This window comes from Ricinus communis, chromosome 5 (genome assembly GCF_019578655.1).
Source record: "Ricinus communis isolate WT05 ecotype wild-type chromosome 5, ASM1957865v1, whole genome shotgun sequence".
NCBI classification, from domain to species: Eukaryota; Viridiplantae; Streptophyta; class Magnoliopsida; order Malpighiales; family Euphorbiaceae; genus Ricinus; species Ricinus communis.
In genome coordinates, this window is record NC_063260.1 from 24997920 (window position 1) to 25018217 (window position 20298).

General features: G+C 30.4%; 2 protein-coding genes across 5 annotated transcripts; both read right to left on the minus strand.

The window, feature by feature from the left end:
• Positions 1–138: 138 nt before the first annotated feature.
• On the minus strand, positions 139–1531 carry LOC8265443 (BON1-associated protein 2). Its single transcript, XM_015729059.3, has one exon. The coding sequence runs from the start codon at positions 1337–1339 to the stop codon at positions 779–781; it is 561 nt and encodes a 186-aa protein (XP_015584545.1). The 5' UTR covers positions 1340–1531; the 3' UTR covers positions 139–778.
• A 7334-nt stretch (positions 1532–8865) lies between these two features.
• Positions 8866–11354, minus strand: LOC8265444 (heat stress transcription factor B-2b). Of its 4 annotated transcripts, none has more exons than XM_002509697.4 (3): positions 11086–11354; positions 10352–10658; positions 8866–10261 (listed from the first exon to the last, which is right to left on the minus strand). In XM_002509697.4, exons 2-3 carry the CDS (start codon positions 10625–10627, stop codon positions 9524–9526), a joined length of 1014 nt encoding a protein of 337 aa, XP_002509743.1. In that variant the 5' UTR covers positions 10628–10658; positions 11086–11354; the 3' UTR covers positions 8866–9523. The 4 variants fall into 4 exon arrangements, with proteins under 4 accessions (XP_002509743.1, XP_015571571.1, XP_015571565.1 ...); XM_015716085.3 differs by having other exon boundaries at positions 10352–10694; positions 11086–11353; XM_015716079.3 differs by having other exon boundaries at positions 10352–11354.
• Between the last annotated feature and the right edge of the window lie 8944 nt (positions 11355–20298).

The following is a 20298-nucleotide window of genomic DNA, read 5'->3' on the forward strand; positions in this document are numbered from 1 at the left end:
AGGATAATTAGATCCTTGTATTCCAAAATCAATAAACGGAGAGCGCAAATATAAAAGAATGGAATTAAAATATTCCCACCTTTCTTTTATTGAAAAATTCTTATCTGATTTAGATGTATATTTCATTTATACATAAAATTGAAGAATAATTAATATGTATTTATTAATTTTAGATAATTAAGTATATACTATCAATATAAAATACAACTTTTCTATGTATTTCGGGTGTATACATTTGACATATATCTCCTTATGTGGTGCTGAGTAAGCGCAAAAGAGATGAAAATGTGAACAATGGAAAAAGTGGAACCGCACCGAGTAAACCAAGTCAACTAGCTAGATTCCTGGAAAGCATCTCCTTGATTTAAAATGTTAATTGTTACCCAATTAAAATCAGAAAAAGACATATTACCAACACAACCATGATTGCGTACACATGTTTTATCTCTCTCCCGTCCAAAGATCAGGCCACTTGTCCTGTTTAGGACATAACTTTGATATTTTTCCCTCAGTTCACAGAAACAACACCTTCAGCTTCACTTCGGTTCCATTTGACAACTCCAGAACTGTCCAGCTCCATAGCAGAGTGAGGAAAGAACAGAAAGTAAACTAAGACATAATCCTGCCTTGAGATGTTGAAGCCACACGTTTGGCACTACTGTTGCCATATTGCCCGTTGAAACCAAATCATTAAACCATTCGTCTGATTTAATAACGTGCCAAGATTTTCCCAGTTTTGCACTATGTAGTAATGATATAATATTTTTATCTATGGAACTCATTCACAAAAATTCATGTGGGGAAAAACTGTAACCGGAATGCCAATCACCGTTTGATAACCGTCAGAAGCTTTTTGATGATCTGAGGAATTAATATTGTCTGACAATCTTTGACTACTTCCTTGTTCAAAATCCGTTAACTTTATAGCAAGATTGATAATTCCTTGGCCTCTTGTGCCATCTCTATCCCTTATCCGATAGCTCAAGTGCCTAACCGAACTATCCGGAGGGAACCCAATATCGGTGACCGGAATCTGGCACCAACCCAGTAATACTTTTCCTTTAAGGAGCCTTTTAGTGTAGAGTTCAACGTATATGCAAGAATATCTGTTAGCAAAAAGGGTAGCAGCGTCCATAGGCACATGGAACTTATCACCCCAAGTAGGATTGGCTCCTCCTTGATCATCAATCCTTGTTGTGAAAACCTGGCAATTCTTATCAGTAGTGTTGCATGGGACTGGCTGGTAAGTAGTGAGGGTGACGAAAGGTCTTAAGCGGTGAGAGAAAGGCCTTGAAGATGTGCTCTTGAGACCTTCAGCTGATAAGACTGTGATCTCCATGTCCTGGGCGAATCAAGAAAAAAGAAGATAGGAGAGATTAGATATGGATATTGAGTATAGAGATATCAAATATGGAGATTCTTTATATATATATATATATATTATATTTAGGGGGGTAGATTAATCTGGTGGAAGTGAGTTCTTGGGAGGTTCAAGGGTTAGTGAGCGTGCAGTTTCCTGGTGGAAATAAAGGTGATATGATAATTGAAATTTAAACGGGATAGATGCTTCTGAGTAAGTGATACACACTAACGGGATTTTCGCGCCTATTCACAAGTCAACCTGTAACAATAAGAACCCACAAAAGTCCAGATGTCATCTTTTACTGTTTATTAATAGAACACTTTCCTTTGTTTCTTTTCTACCAATGAAAAAAATATTATTTTCTTTTCTAAGAATCATAGTAATGTATCTTGATTTGGATTCTTGGATCCATATCCTGAAGAATAAATCTCTTTAATATTCCTACGGAGAATTAGACAAAATTTTATGAGTCATTATAATATATCATGCATATATAATTTATAATAATTTATATTTATTTTAAGTTTTATATTTTTTTAATATAATTGATAATTATATTTATTTAAAATTATATATAAAATTATTGACAATCTAAAACTAATAAATTATTTAAAATGTATCAGTTAATTATTTTATAATTAAAAAATAAATCTTTTATAGTAAAGTACTACAGTAGTACTCTATCAAAACTCTTGAGTCGAATAAAAACAATAAATCATGGTCGAGTTCTTATTTATTAGCTTAAAATAAAGAAAAATAATTGTTGTATCACACAATTAAACCTGCTATACACAACAGTTGAGAAATTTAAATTTTGAAAAACAGTTTTTATTTTCTTCTCACGTTTAGCCAGACAGACATTATATATTTATAATTGCTCTCTCTTGTGCTGCCATGTGTAATTAATAGAGTTGTTAAGTAAGTTTGATAATTTGGTGTTTAATTACAATCGGAGGTGAGTTGGAGATGAATGAGTAAATTTCGTATCAATTTGGAGCTAAGAGATTTTCCACAGAAGTGTCAGTCACACTGTATGCGGTGCATATGTTTTAAGTCTTTTTCCTTGTTTCCATTTCTCCAAGTTATGGTATTAATTTCTGACGACTTTAGTCTTTTGGGGGACCTTCCCTGAAATTCTTTTTATTTTTTCTTCCTCTCAATGATTTTGCAACTGCTACCATCCTGAAAGGAAAAAGGATCAATTTAAGAGTTTTGCTATTAGGGACAGAGGTCTCAGATTTGAAATCTGTTTTCCACCTTATTATGGATTCATTTTTCATAATTAGACTAAGAAGCACGAGTGGAACACCAATAAATAATCTTTCATCTCACTACCAACTAACACTTTCTTCAGTAAGGAAAAAAGATAATAAATTCAAACTAAAAAGAAAACATAATAAACCCTTTTTCTCTCTTGTCATTATAAAAAAAAACTTGTTTATGATTGCCGGTGCCTAAAAAAATCTGAATATTGTCATATAATTACAACAACTAAGCTTGAGTTTTGATTTTTCTGAATGACAGGAACATAAATTTGTCAGGTTTCAGATTTTACAGGCCTAATTTAAAAAAAAAAGAAAAACTATCTTAATGAATTGGATCCTTTTAACAGTAAGACTAGTAAATTCCTTTTTCTTAAAAAAAGGAAAAGAAAAGGGTGTCACAAATCATTCCAATCCCTTATCAAACGCATCATGAAAAGGAAAAGAGATTAATTAAAAGTTTTGTTTTCCTTATTTACCGAGTCAAAAAGAATTATTAAGGGAAAAGAAAAAGTAGCTAAATATCCACATTTATATACACACTTCACCAAAAGGAAATGGGTTTGGAAGAGAGTACAAGAAACAGACAAACAAAATTAAGGTTCTGATGTTCTTCTCTGTCAAGATATTTGTTGTTCTTTTCTTAACCACCATTTACGCATGGAAAACTCTTTGTGCTTTCCAATTCAATGATTGATCTTAAGAAGTAATAATAAAATAATATATATATTATTATTACCCATTATTTTATTTTTCCTTTTGTAATGTATTTATTAGTCAGAGCTAAAAAAGTTACAGGGGCCAAATTGAGCTTTTGTCCATTCTGCGTCTCTTTGAAGATTTTGTTGGTAGCCTTGACCTACCATAAATCATATACCCCTATCGTCTTTCTCATATCCTTGACGTACTTATCAGGACAATCTTCATTATTCTCTTAATTACCAAACAACTAATGCTGCTTATACAGTTAATACATGTGAAAAAAATTAAAATTGAGCAATGTATATGAATAATGTGATATTACAATTTTTTTAATTTAAATTTTTTATTTTTTAAATAGCGTTCATGTTTCTATTTATATTGTTTAATTTTGACTAATAACTCAAATTTCGCAATCTTCATTAAATTAATATTTTTTTTGAAAAATAGGTCAACATAGTATAGTTTCATAAAAAAATTAATCTTGTTTAGCTATTAAATCTAAGAAAAATAAAATAATACACAGCTACATAAGATAAGCATGAGAAACTATAATAATTGAGTTAAAAATATCCTTCTTCAAAATTAAAATTGGCATTAACATGGATATTAAAATTGATTTCGTTTAGTGATTCACCAACTTTATTTATTTTTTAATATGATTATTAAGTTTAAGGTTGAGGTATGCTCGCTCGGTTTGATTTAGAATTTTCTTTTCCCTCACTTGGAATGGAGCAAAGAAAAAAGGAAATTTGAGAAAATACAAAAGAAGAAAGACCATTTCAGAGGGTAAAGGAAATAAATAAATACCCGATATTTGGATCAAAGTTATTTTAGTAAAAAGGATTTATTATTAATTTTAAATAATTAAATTACACTAACAATTGTAAATAAATAGAAAGGCAAAAACTTCCTCCATTTTAAATCATTTAATACCTTGTATTTTCCAAAAGAATTTAATGATTTGTGTTTGTAAATTGATTTGGAACCCACATGCGTCAATCATCAAATATCACGAAAAGATATTCATTAAAGTCAAATACTATAATCTTAATACCTCAACTTAATACACAAATTAAAATAAAAGGGTTAGCCATTTTATATATATAATATAATTAAGACTAGCATATCAATTTTAATTGCATTAGGCCAGGCCCGATAATGTTAAAGTTTCAACCTAATATACTCTTCCAATATTTATTAATGAATTGCAATAAATCGAAGATTAATTGCAGTAAGTCAAGACATGAATTAAATAGGTTGCAACCTAAAGATATTGCACATTAAAACATTATAATTTATAGAAATAAGTATAAATTAGTCCTACATAATTACTTTAAAACTTTTATTTCACAACTTGAAAAATTATTATTTCTTATTCAATTAATATAAATAGAGCCAATAATAGACACTTTAAAACTATTATCTCATGATTGCATGAAAAATGAATATTACTTAATTAAATTAGGTTAAATAGAGTTGAGCAAGAACATTGTAAATCCCTTATTTCATGAATCCATAAACTTAATTAAATTAGATGAAGTAGAGTAAGAACGCTTCGAATATTTCATTTTACAGTCATATACAGAATTATTATTAATCACTTAATTAGATTACATTAAGTCGAGTAAGGACACTTTATATATCCTTACTATGCAATCATATGGACAACGAATGTTTCTCACTTCAATTAATTAAATTAAATGCAGTGAGACTAGGACACTCTAAATTTCTTATTTTTTGATCAAATAAAAATTATATTACTTACTTAATTAGAATATATTGAATCGAATAAGAATACTTTAAAATCTTTATCTTACAACCACGTAAAAAATTTATATATTTTTAATTAGATTAAATTGAGTACAAGGATACTTCGAAACTCTTATCTCATGATCACATGAAAAATGAATATTTATTACTTAATTAGATTAAATCAAGTTGAATAAAGTTAAACTCTTATCTCACGGTTATGTAAAAAATGAATATTCCTTAATTAGATTAAATTGTATCGAGCAAGGACACTCTAAAACTCTAATTTCACGATCACGTGAAATATTATTATTACTTATTTAATTAAACTAAATTGAGATGACCTAGGCCATTTCATAACTTTTATCTAAAGATTACATGAAAAACAAAGAATAAAGAATTTTTTACTTAATTAGATTAAATTGAGTCGAGAGAGAAAACACTATGAAATCTTTATCTTATGATCATATGAAAAAAAATATTACTTAATTAAAATAAATTGAGATAAATAGGGACATTCTGAAACTCTTTTCATATGTTGACAAAAAAAAAAACCCTCTATACTTAATTAGATTAAATTGAAATAATCAAAGTTATTTTAAAATTATTTTTCATAAAAATCTTCGTATAAAAATTAATTGTTTCATATAATCTATGTGAAATGAGTTGAAGTCATAATTTATGTCGATTTAGATCAAATCCTAATATTATCAGGTTGTAGTCTAATTAAACTACTCGTTTATTAATGAATAATTTTAGAAAATTGTAAATTTAGAAAAATAAAATAAAATATTACATCATTAATCAGCAACACAATCTCATTTATTTTCTCATCTCTCTTATCTTACTCTTTTAGTTCTTCTATCTTCCCCTCCCTTTCCTCGAAACTTTGCAATCCATTTTTCTAAAAAGAGAACAAAGTCTTCGAAACTTTACAATCCATTCCTCGCTTCTTCAAACAAATAGCAAATTGAGGGGCACTCCTTTGGCTGGAAGTAAATCTCTGATTCTCCTTCTCATTCACAGTACCAAACTTCAATCGGTGGCCCTTAATCGTCGAGTTCTTCCTAATCTTCTTATTAGCAGATGAAAAAGAAGTAGAGCTGAAAAACCTAAAACACTATGATTAGCATCATTTACAACATTAGGAGTGGGAATCGAGTTCTGAAAAGGTTCTTATTTGTCTTTGAATGTTCATCATGATGGTGAAGTAAGTACTTGGCTACGGAATCAGTAGATCTTGCTACTGCTGCTGCTAGTAGAAGTTGTCACATACTTATTCTTCTTATTATTATTATCCAAAAAGGTTGAAAGAGAGAGAGAAAAAAAAAGAGTTATTAATGAATTTTTAGTAGAGGTTGATGATGAGCATTGCCATGAAGATGAGGTTAGGTGGCGGAGAGTTGTGACTTCCAAACTTGGATTTTGGTCTGATTGCTATATACTTGGTTCTCACTTATTTTCCAGTTTTTTAATTTTTATATTTGAAAATTCACTATTTTATTTTTGAATTAAATTTTAAAGAGAGAGGAGAAGGTAGAGAAGATAAATGAGATGTGTTGCTGAGATATTTTATTTTTTTAAAATTGACATTTAGACTGTCTCATAAGAGATAATTAGGAGTTTAGTGTTATTAAATTTAAAAATTTTAGTGATACTATAGCTAAAATTCAGGGACGGTAACAACAATTTAACCGCCAACAAACATACACTCAATCACATCGAAGGATAGAATAGATCTATATAACAAATAAAATTAAGCTCATCATGGATCATATCAGCACATTCGGATATTGAATGACGAGACTAAGGGGGCTGAGGGAGCAATAAGCACCAAGAGCCAATATGAGTGAGTTTTGTAAAATTTTCTATGGTTATCAGGGGGAAGTTTGGGCTTGGCATGGTTATGAATACCCAAATCGATGAACAAATGCCAAGCCCAAATAACAGCTGGTAAATTTTTGTCTTGGGCCTAATTAGATGCATAATGTCAAATTTAATGGATACAGATATCAACTGATGGCGACTCCAGCCAGTTGAAGTTAGAACTATGAATCTTGTTGGCAAACGACGTTCGAAAAAAGCGGCAAACATAAAAGACCTACCACTAATTTTGAGCATTCAATAATAATAGTTTTTGCAATAACTATTCATCAATAATAATAATGAATGTACATCCTAATTCGAGTAAAACTTTGAGCTGGAATCTTTCTCCTCTAATTAAAGCATTCTTAACTATTGTTTATTTTTATTTTTATTTTTATTAAAAATAACTTTATATTTTTATCGAAGCACATGAAAAATATATATTTTAATAATATCATCTAGTTTAGTCTCGTTTAATATTTTATAAAATTATTATTCTCAAGTAATGGGTTTTAGTCTCTGTATATGATTTAACAATATTTTCTGTTTCAACTTTTTGTAGTTCTATTTTTCAGCCTAGTTTCATTTTTTAATAAAACTAAAACTTTATTTTTGAATGAACACTTTTATTCTTAGAAAACTTAAAAATATTTAAAAATATAACAATATGGATAAAAGAAAGGTTAGAAAAGCTCCACCTTATTTACTAAAAGATTTAATCACTAAAAAAAAGTTTAAATTTTGTATTTGTTATCAAATCTAGCACATAATTTTTAAATTTTAATATTTTAATATTTTATTTTACCATAAATTTCAATTTTAACATCTAATAAAATTATTTGTTAAATCTGCTAGCTTTGCATGAACTCTGACAATAACAAAAAAGAACCGAATTAACATTAGTTATGGATTCATTCTAGTATTTAAATACTATCATTTAAGTACATAAGTTATTACTTTTTTTAATTTTGAAGTTTCATTAATCTTATGTACTTATATGCCAAAAAGCCTGCTTTCAATACCCGGTGAGCAAAAAAGTAAATCTCGAAAAGAGTTTTCCCCGTCATAGTAACTAGGGATAGTAGCATAGCCTATAAATAATAGTCAGAAAAGATGTCACCGGTCATTATTGATTGTCAGAGTGATAATATTTTAATAGTAAAGTTGCTGAATCAATTCCGTATATTTATTGTTGTTGTCGAAATTCACGCCAGGTCAATAAATTTTATTGATAATTTTATTAGAAGTTAAAATCAAAATCGATATTAAAATTTAATACTAAAATTATAAATTTGAATAATACAAACTAAATTTATTAACAAGTGTAAAATATAGGAGTTTTTTTGATAATTAAGCCTTACTAAAATGTGTTAAAAAAGTGTTAAAAGGTTATTTTACCTAAAGAGAAAAAGGCAAGAGAATCTGAAAGTCCAGAGATTAACTGATTCAGCAAAACGTTGGTCTGAAAATCCTTCTATTTCATTCGAGCACTCCTAACTGGAGTAATATATATTTTATTAAATCAATACAACGGGGTAAAGATTTTCTAGTTTAGCAAAATATCTATTATTTCAGCGCACCACAGGTATTTCCACCTTCATCCACATAACCCATTGGCAAAAGTGTTTTTCTAATTCGGTCTACTGTACAATAATGGGTGGACCATTTACACATATCCAACGAGTTTCACGGAACAAAACGCTAGATATAATAATAATAACAATGAATAATGATATATACATAACTTTTTTTTTTTTTACTTTTCGGCAACTTGATATGGCATTCAATATTTTTTATAAATTTACTTTTTAATATTTTTGAATTAAAAATATTAAATATCACATTTAATAATATTTTTTTTTTATAAACTAATTTAACATTTTTCTACAAGGTTTTAAGAAAAAGGTCCATCACAGAATCAACTTCAAGGAATAATTGAATAGTAACTATTAATTGAAGAGCACCTAAAAGATAACCTTAAACTGCTCATCTTAATTGTCCATGACAATAATAAAAGCTAATGAATTTGAAACAACAAGTGATTTGCTCTAACTAATTAAGTAGTAGCAACTCTTCTTTTTTCTATGAATTGATCCAATCACAACATGAATAATAAGTTAAAACTACCAAACCTGTATAATGTTTTATCATAACTTAAGCTTCCAGTAGAAGAGGCTTTTGATCACCTTTCCGATTCAGACAGCAAAAGAAATTTCAACTTTTAATCTTCTCCTTTTTCGCTTTTGAGCAAACCATCAAAATTGGAGTCTTTCACCTATGTTCATGCGGCGCCGTTTTCGTACTCCTAACCCACCACCGTATGCAATTTTTTTTAAAAAAAAAAAAATTACATAACGACTCTTCGGCGTCCACAGGGGCAAACGACGGTGACTATTCACTTTCCACACACGACAATTCCAACTTCGAGAAACAACCAGAATGATTCTCTTTTCAATAGACACGTGTCGTTTATCCTCTACCTTTCTTTCTTTCTTTTGCTGCACACCATCGAGCATCATGTCACTCTCCAATCAGATAATCCAATCCATCATCGTCAATCAACCAAAAAATATCTGATCCATCATTTCCCCAGCTCCAGCCACGTCGGATCATGATGGTCTGTTTGCATACTAGTCTTCCTATCTAACGGCTCTGATTTCACATCAGATCGAAGCTCGTGCTCTTGCGACTCTTGCTGATTATTACTCCCTTGTTTCTCTTCTTCCTCTTCTTTTCTCTTCCTCTTAACTCCAATGCAAACTCCAAACAACCTAGGGCTTACATCCTCGTCCACCGCCGCAGATGATGGCGGTGTTCCGACCGCTTCTTTAGGCTGCGAAGCCGTCTGTGTTACCGGCAACAACTCTAAAGGGTGGTTATTACTATTGTTGTCGTTATTATGATCATTTAATTGACCTGAAGAATATTTACTCATTAATGCAAGTATATTATTACACAATCCTTTTAACTGCGTCAACTCATGACTCAGTTGCGAGTTCTCTTTCCTCAACCTTTCATTCTCTTCTAGAATCTCCGGCGTCGTAGTGCAGCTTGTTGTACGAACAATGGGAGCTGCAACAGCCGCCGCCGCTACTGGCGAGGAATTCGATGAAATTAACTGCTCTTCGCTCGAATTCGACGGCGAAATCGCACAAGCTGGAATTGCAGCAACGGTCACCGTCGCCGCAGCTGCTGCCGTGGCTGCTCCGGTGGTCGGAGAAATTTTCCGGCGCTGAATATCGCGAAGAAGCTCTTTCTCGCCTTTTTTAAAATAATCGTTTGCGAACTCCCATCGATCTGGCACCACCTTTCTAAATCCCTAAATAATAATAGTGAAATACATTAACATAATGAACCAAACTGCAAATTAAAAAATTACTTGATTAATTAATTAAGAGAGAGGATTTACGTATGTATTGAGCTGGCGGACGAAGCTAGAGAAATTGTTGTGTTTAAAGTACTTAGGAAGCAAGTCTCTAGCGAATTCAGCGGGACGCCAGACGATGAACGTTGATCCGTCATCGTTCCATGAAATTAAGTCATCGTAGGAAGGATCGTCAACGAGTTGATAAGTTTTTGTGAGAAATGGAGTCGGTATAGATCTCTGTGAGTCTCCTCCTCCTACCCCTGCTCCGGAGCCAGCGGCGGGTGACTCGCCGGTTTGTTCGAGCGGTAATGGCATCATCGGGGTTGGGGTTCGGTTTCAGATCCGAACCCTGAGAAACAGGTAGCTATGATTATAGATTGTTTGGCTGGTTCAAAAATTGATTTTACTATAAAAGTTAAAAGATCAGATTTAACTAAATAAAAAAAAGAACACGAGCAATAAAACTATATATTTCTTGTTCTCCTACAAAAATCAAGCAAATATGAAATAAAAATTATCTGCTGCAAATTATAAGAGCGTAGAAACAGAATAAACTGCAAACTTATTGGAGTTATTATTGGCTAAATGAAAACTGAAACAAAAACAATGAAATGTATGGCAGTTTCAAGATATGAAACCTAACTGTTATTATTCTAAATAATAATAACACAATATAGTGAACTGTAGAGACACTTTTTTTTTCAAAAAAAAAGACATCTGAAAGAAAAGAAATCAGGAACTCTTGTTCCTAGAAAGAAATGGTGGAAATTTCTCACCAACAAAACAGAAACAGAAACAGAAAGCAGGAATCTCCACGTTCATTACTGAGCAAGAGAAGTAATCGAGCTATGAAACACACACGATTGCTGAAAGAGCAAAACAAAGGCACGTTGATCTCAGAGTTTTCACAAGAGAGAAAGGAAGGAGAAAAGAGTCGGAGAGAGAGAGAGTTAGGTTTTGTTGTTTCTAGAAGGTTCTGGGTGGAGTAAATGATAAGGGTAGGGAAAGAGAAAAACAATGAAATCGTGGGTTCGAGAAGGAAAGGGAAACAAAAAGAGTTTTTATTTCTTTTAAAAAAAATTGAAAAGAAAAAGAAAAAGAAAAGGGCAAAAGTGATATGGCCCACACATTGAGAGGCGGGTAAATATTTTTTTACTTTTACACCTGGAGCAAAGTTGGAATTAAAAGAAAAAAAAAAAAAAAAGCAAGGCAGGCGCGAGAAGAGCTTTCCTCTGTGCAATGTGTGTGGTTTCTTTCTTTAGGTCCTTTCCAGAAACTTCTGTATAATTCTTCTTTCTAACACGTCACCAGTTTTTAGACTCTTGAAACTCTATTCAATGGAGAAGATATTTTACCGTTATGGTGGATGGCCACAAATACATAACTATTCCATCTATCGGTATTATTATTAAACTTATACCTTCCCCTAAATTCGATAAAATTCAATTTATTAAATCTGTAAACTCGCTCATAGTGTAGATGAATTCTATATTTAATTTATCTCTGATTTACTTAAAATAAGTTGTGAAATTTTCTGATTTATTTAAGATATATGGATTCATAAATTATTCATGGATTTCTTTTAGCATTATTATTTTTTAAATTTTATTTTCAAAATTATTTAAGAATGAAGTTGATAAATAAATTTAAAACTACATTATAATATTACGTAATAAAAATAAGATTATGACAAGGCATATTTAATTAAGGTTATAAATAAATTAAATTGTGAAATATTTTATTTACAATTATTTATTAAGCTGAATTTAAATTAAATTTTTTATATTATTTATGTCTGATGAATTGAATAATTTTAGTTAGGTTTTAAACAAATTTAGCAAATAATATAAATTAATGTATTTCTCAATTCATTAAAAGGAAAAGAACTAAATATAACATATTTACTAGAATTTATATAAGTGGATTTGAGTGACATATATTTATTTATATATGCATGTTTATTAATCCATACTCCATTCCCTAGCAAAATATTTATAGTATCCATACCCTTTCCAAATTCTATGAATTTCTGTCCATGTCATTTCTACCCTGTCTATTAGTATCTTTAGTTAGATATATGAATCCATCTAGTCAATAGAAAAATATAATCAATTTTTATTTTTATTTTTATTTTTTTAGTTGAAAATAGCTTTTCCAATATTATTTTATTTAAGTAAATTTTCCCAGATATGTTGTTATTTTACCCATGTATTTTGTTATTTCATTTTACTCTTTTTAAAAAAAGCCAAAACTATTTTTGCAAAATAATGGTTTAAAAGAAATTAGAAAATTCAATTGATAAACTAGAAAAATTAAAAAGAAAAAGAAAAAGAATCAAATGCCACTGTGGAGAACAGCCATCCAAAATAGTAATTAAATCAAAAAAATTCTCATCTAAAACATTATCTATAGTGGATTTCGACAAAATAATAATTCTACAGTTGACATCATATATGAATAAGAGTGTTCTTACGTTTATATTAAATATATATATTTAATGTATATTAATAATTTATTGTTATTATTTTATATACATAATATGTAGAAAATATATATTTTTACTTCACTTCAGTCTTATTATCTAATTTTAAGTGATAATAGTTAAAGAATGATAATATGAGCCAAATATACATAAATAAACTTTTATCGGACTGATGCTACGAAAAACTTGAAATAAAGACACGTGAATTATTAATGTTGCAGGCTTAGCCGAATATATGAAGGCCTACAAAACGAAATTGATTAATTATTATGTAATTAATGATAATTACTTTTAAATTGTTTATTTTGTTTAGGATAGTTAAGTAGATAACTATAACAATTTTATGCTTAGAGAATGACTCTGCAAAAAGAATCTTTATAAGTAGTGGAGATCAGATAAACAAAGGACATCAATCTCTTATTTTTCTTTCTGCGACTTTTCTACAGTTCATCGGCCACAAACACTTAGTTAGTTTTGGATTATTTTTTTAAAGATCAAAGAAGCTTTTTAGGACGTGGAGAGTGAGGACCAAATCATCTTTATCCCTTTGAAGAACTTCTAGATTTTGAGGGAGCTTTAATTTTCTGTTTCATATTTCTTATGTCTTTCTATTTAATTACAGTGACCGTTAGATTAAATATGTTAGGCTAATTTCCATAAATGTTTAGTTTGGCTCTTTACTTATGTATAGACCTTATTTATTATGATTTTAATGAATGATTTGTTTACCTTCATACATATATTAGTTTCATATGTTATTATTGATTGACCATCATATCAATTTAATATTAATATTTATTATGAAAATTTTTAGGTTAAAAGTATTAAAAATACTATATTTACTTTAATCTATATTGGTATAAAAAATTTAGATTGCATCATTAGCTTGAGTGATTTAGTAAAAATGCACATTACTATCTCATCCATTAGATTTAGTCTTAAAAAAAAAAAAGAATTATTAAATATAAGCTAGACTAAATGCTATTTTATCATATAGTTTACATTAAACATTTCATGTGCATATTTATTTTATAATTTATTTAATTTCTTTTATAAATTTTAAAATTATTTTTAAACATTGGCTTGAAGTGTTTAGATATTTTTTTTATGTGATAGTTCGTCTTTACAGTATATGCTTTACAGTTTATTTTGAGATCGAACTCGTGGTGAACTTTTCCATACTAACATTCGATTCGTATAATTATGAGTACTAAGTATGAAACATTAAGTACTACTCTTTGAATCTAATATTAGTCTAATAATTTATGTCAGATAATCCATTATGAACATAGTTTAGCTATTATGTTTAGTATTAGGTAGCTTCTCCAAGCGGACTCAAGTTTCATTAAACTCTCTACCCTTTAAGCATGCAATTTACTCCCACCGTATTTATAAGTGGTTTTGAGTTTTGATTTTGACAGACACTTCTCATCAAATGTAATTTAGATCGCTTTTGATATATAATTTCTCACTTGAAATCGATATTCTATATATGAAATTAATTAAAATGCTGTGGCAGTATTGGGTAGAGCAATGAAACTAGTTATCCAGACCAAAAAAAAAAAAAAAAAATTGAAGAACGTGACCATATATATTTTTATAACTTAAAATTAATTGAAATGCAAAGGCAACACATTAAAATTAATTACATCCTCCTGAAATTTAAAATTAATTTAGACATATTGATAATACTGAAATAAATCGCTAAAACTAGATTTAAATAGAAAAATTGAAAAATTAAAGATCTGATCCATACTTGTTTTGATACTTCTAAATAAATTGAAATGTAGCAACAATTTTAGATTACATGGGACTGAACATCTAAATAAAAAAAATTAAAAAATTAAAAATTAGACTAAACATACTTTGGTGTTGTATTAAAAACTGAATCAGATAGAAATGAAATGAATAAGCAAAGTAAATAAATGGAGTGTAAATTAACAAAATTAAGCTTAAATTTAACCCATACGAAAATAAGTATAGCTATTTACCACTTATAAATTGTATTTTAGCAGGATTTCTGATAGGCGCTCTTCGTCCAAGTGGCCAATATTAATATAGCTATCTCACGGTTAATCTAGCTATTGTTTGGAATTTTCTGACGGGGGATTTATTTTTGTCTTTTTTTCTTTTTATTTTGATATGGAAAATTTATAAATTTGGTGTTTTAATTTTTAATTTTTCTATTTTAATATTTAAATTATATTTTTATTTAATTAAATATTTAAAATTATTAAAAATATTTCATATAATGTCATTGTCCAGTTCTACAGGTTAAAATATTTATTTGGCTTATTTTGAATAATAAATTGACTTAAATACTCTAGTTTAGAATAATTTCGAATTTTTTTTAATCCATTTTTAGCACTACATTTTTTAAAATTTTATTTGTTTCTCAAAAAGAAGAAAAAGTAAAATTATTTATTTTCTTGTTCATTCAAATAAAAGTTAAATATTATTCTTTTATTTTTTGTGCATTCACTTTGAAAAATAAAAAATAATTATGTCACCTCAAAATGATAAAAACAGAAAGAAAAGATGGTGAGTAATACTTTTTTTTAAATGAATAAAAATTAAAAAAGATTTAATCCAATATTTCTTTTAATGCTGAAAAAAGATTTAATTGATAATAAAAAAAGAAGAAAGAAGAAAGAAAAATTAAAAAAAAAAAGATAAAAAAAGATGTATATATACTTTTGGATGTTATCACAATGAACTAAAATTTGGTTAAGCTACAAATACTGTTTTTTCAAAGCTCAAGTTTAAATGAGATGAAACATCCAACAAATAACGTGAAAGTTCCTCCATTTATATTACAAATTAATCAATTTCTTCTTTAATTTAAAAGGGTCATTACTATAAACGTATTATTGTAAAAATTCAGTCAAATTTCGAGTACAGAAGAAATTGTATTCAATCACCATGTTCAAAATTAGATAAAAAATGACTTAATAAAAATAAAATCATTTCATAGAAACAAATAGAAATCTAATTAAAAAACTAAAAAATGTTGGGTCAACAGACCGAGGCCAACTTCACAAGAGTTGGCGTTAGGCTTAGGACGGGGCGCACAAGGTTCAAGGTTGAGGATTTTTCCCGCAATTCAAGGGAAAATTATACACATCGTGGCACTGAAAAGTGAAGACTGACACCATACGTACATGATCAGCGACAAATATTTTTTGGCACCGTTCTAATGATCATCTGGCCTCTACTAAAACATCAATGCTCCCGGCAGTTTCCCTGTAATTACCAGGAGGAATTTATTCATGCTCAATTGTAGAAGTGGGAATGATGATAATTCAAGAAACTATCACCTTACTCATTCACCGTAAGCAGTCTGGAACTGTATTTATGAAACTAACACTAGTATTTATCATAGGAAGCAGCAGAAGATGAATTGATGATCAAGAGATGAAATGTAGCTAGATTTGATAGAGATACCAGAAAATAGAGTTCAACTAAAGCCAACCCCTGAAAACCACATAGCTTTTCAGAAATCTACCAGACCCTGTAAGCAATATAAAGAGTACCAAGACGCTAAAGTGCTTCAGAATCCAGTCTTAAAAAAAAGGCGTTTGGATTCCTAGGATAACCTCAAATGTCTATTTTGAGTTCTAAGATACTATTAGTACTCAATTAAGGTAGTACTATTCATTAAACTGCAACTATTCCACCTGCCATAAAGTACTCAGCTAAGTGTGAGTTTGCTTTTTAATTGCCTGGCACTCGTTAGGATCAATCTTCATAAATTCCTCCTCACCTATCCAAAAGTTCTTCTGATCTGGCTTTCCACCCCACTTTATAGCTTTTACCACCTTCAGTTTCAACTTCTTTCACTCTAACACACTTTCGATCATTTTTGTTCCCTGGTTGCCCGCCTGATCAGTCCTGTTATAAATGGTGTTTCGTGCAGACTGTGGACCAGCTTTGAAGCTCATCTGAATCTTGTACTCTTGCGAAAAAAGTTTACCATTTTGCGTGCTTTCCATCTGAATTCTTTTGACAATTGTGAAAGCATAATACTTCTCTGTCAACTTGCAAGACGAATTCCTTTTGAATTAGATATTTCTTCCAGAACTTCAACTATGGCATAGAACTTGAGGTCAGAGACAGTAGTTTTCTTTTGATACACTGAGCATCTTACTGAAGCAAGCAATTAGACGCCCTTCTTGACTCAAAACAGCCCAAAGACCCACTTCCGTTGCATCAAAATTGACGCGGAAAGTCTTGTTTAAATCAGGTAAAGTTAGGATAGGAGCACGGGAAATTTTATTCTTATATCTCTTTGAAACTTACTTCAGCCTGAGAATTGCAAGTATAGCTATCACTCTTCAAACACTATGTGATTGGTACCACTATCATGCTAAAGCTCTTGATAAATCTCCTGTAATGAGGGACTAATCCATTGAAACTTCTAATCTTATCTACGGTTTCTGGAACAGGCCAATTAATGATAGTCTGGACCTTCATGGGATCAATCTGTATGCCATTAGCTGAGACTATAAAGCCCAAAAACTCCAATCTGTCTGCCGCAAATGTAGTCTTATTCGGATTAGCACGTAGACGATTCTCCCGTAGAAGTTGCAAAACAGCCCTCATATGTTCCAAATGAGTATCAGCATCCTTGCTGAAAATTAGAATATCACTGCAGTACACAGCCACAAACTTCCCAACGAAAGTCAAGCACCTGGGCTGTTAGCCTCATTAACACACTGACAGCATCACAAATGCTACGAGGCATAACGAGCAATTCATACAATCCTTCCTTTGTCGTGAAACTGTATCCTTCTTGATTCATTATCTCCGTCTCGGAGAATGTTTGGGCGCCACATAGCACGTCAAGCAAATCATCCAACTTAGGTACAGAGTAGTTGTCCAGATGTCCTCCAATTTCCATTCCTTTTTGAACAAAAAGCACTAGAAAAGTTTCTCCTTTTCTGCAAAGAAAATAAAAAAGATGACACTTCCAAGCAACTTGTTTGAGAATCTAGAAACTTTGGTAAAGAAATCTAACAAACATTCTTTTGAGACAATTCAGTTACAAGTAACCACCAAATAATGCCATTTTTCAAAGAAGACTTTATTTGGTCGACTCAGAAGCACAAGCAACGGAGTAAACACTTATGAAACATTATTACATTGAGCAGAAGCATGAACAAGTTAATATTTAATCCATAAAAATGAAACATGTGGAATATATATATATATATATTTACACACACACATACATACACATATAATCCAAACAGTTTATTTTCTAGTAGTCGAGTGTTTGAACAAAGTGGAGAATAGAATTAAAGGAGGAGCACGGAGAGAACTTTAAAAATGCCATTCAAGAGTCCTCATATCCCATGTTTGTCGTCCAAATCTGTGATGTCTAAATGGACATTACTAACCTTAAAACAATTCTCCTGGAGCACTAATTGAACTAGGATAGTAAACAAAGTAACACTCTTTGTTGTCTGACCCGAGTTTCAAACTCTAGACAATAATAAGGTTGGGACAAATCCACTTAACAAGACAAATCAACATGTAAATCTATATCAAGGCTATTACTCATTTCTAAACCAGCAAATTTCAAATAAACCACTGGGATTTTATGCACCATTGCATAACTATCTACTCATTTATATGTATTAGAACCTTAACTTTAAAATGATGAACTTCAAAAAAGATGATTCTGCATTCAACAGTTTGAACTAATCAATTATGGCCATTGAAGGTGATTTATTTAAATTTTCTTCTTTTTAAAAAAAAAATGAAAATAAAGTAACTCTACCAAGACCAATTTTCATGGGTATAAAAGAAGTCTAAGCAAAAGAATAAGTGAGAGTTTATTAAAGAAAGCCACCTTGGATACACTTAACTTTAATGCACGTAAAAAGGAGAAAAAAAGGAGGATTTTCTTACCAATCAAACAGAGAGCAAGAAATGAAGCTTCCCAAAAGCAACCGACCAAGCAGCACCAACAAGAATAGTGTGCGTGTTCTAGAAGGTTCTTACCGCGAAAGGGGCCTAAAAATTATTAAATAAAAAGAAATGGTGGGCCGGGGCTTCTCTTTGAAAAGATAAATGCATGAAAAAATGAAAAATTGTTTATTAAATTCTTCTAAATAATTATATATCACTTATAATTTTTAATATTAGTGTATGTAAATATAATTAATAAAAAATAATAAATTACCTAATTTTATATGACATTTATTAATTATATTTTTTATTTAGTTGTTATTATATATATATATATATATATATATATTTATTTGTTTAACTTAGCATCGATCAATATTTATTAATTAGTCATTAATGGTGTGGAAGCGAGTGATAGGAATTCAAGAACTAGCAGATTAATTATCAATTTATACACAGAAAAGCAATCTGTGAGTTTCCAGACAATGTAAAATGCTGAGATATGAATAGTAATTGCCCCAAGCAGAAGATGAAAATGAAAGAAAAGAAAGCTTCAATAGCTGAAACTTCTTGTAGAGTAATGACAAATACCCGAAATCAGAGTTCAGCAGAAGAAATACCAGACCATGTAACTAATGTAGAAAAGAATATGCTGAGACACAAAAGTGCCCCAAAATCTAGTCTAAGGCAGAGGTGGAGCAGAAGTAAACGTGTAAATGTAAAAGCTACTTCTGGCTCCAACTGGCTGCTAAGATATTTCTAAATCAGTAACTTTAAAGTCCGACAGTTGTTAGGATCAACCTTCATAGACTCTTCTCCATCTGTCCAGAGTTCTTCTGATCCGGCTTTCTACCCCACTTGATAAGGAAATGGCAGCTTGTACCAGCTTCGGTTTCAACTTCTTTCACTTGTAACAAACTTTCATTCACTTCCCTTTCTCCGGTCGCCTACCTGATCAGCCCTCTCACAAGTGGTGTTCTGTGCACTCTGTATCAGCCTTGAAGCTCATCAGAATATTGTATTCTTGTAGAAAAGTTGCCCATTTTGCAATGCGCCAGATGAACTCCTTCTGAAGTTTGATAATGCTTCCAAAGCTTTAAGGCTTGAACTATGAAATAGAACTTGAGGTCACAAACCAAGTACTTCCTTTTTTATGCATTAACTTACTGAAGTAAGCAACCGAACGCCCTTCTTGGCTCATAACAAACCAAATACTTCTGTTGCATCAAAATCGACACAGAAGGTCTTGCTAAAATCAGGAAATGCTAGAACAGGAGCACGTGAATCTTATTCTTAATCTTTCTGAAACTTTCTCCAGCCTGAGAATTCCAAGTGTAGTTATCACTCTTTAAACACTCTATAATTGGTGCCATTATCGTGCTAAAGTTATTAATGAATCTCCTGTAATGAGCGACCAGCCCAATGAAACTTTTAATCTCAGCTAAAGTATTCGGAATAGGCTACTTACTGATAGCCTGAACCTTCATGGGATCAATCTGTATGCCATTAGCTGAGACTACAATGCCCAAAAACACCCATTTTTTTGACGGAAACTCGGAGTTGTTGGGTTTTGCAAGTAGCTGATTTTGTTTTA

Bases quoted from the DNA above. Each gene is read 5' to 3' on its own strand.
- LOC8265443 (XM_015729059.3), bottom strand. From the start codon at position 1,339: ATGGAGATCACAGTCTTATCAGCTGAAGGTCTCAAGAGCACATCTTCA.
- LOC8265444 (XM_002509697.4), bottom strand. From the start codon at position 10,627: ATGATGCCATTACCGCTCGAACAAACCGGCGAGTCACCCGCCGCTGGC. The intron at 10,262-10,351 runs GTAAATCCTCTC...ATTATTATTTAG, and splicing joins TCCGCCAGCTCAATACATAC to GGATTTAGAAAGGTGGTGCC.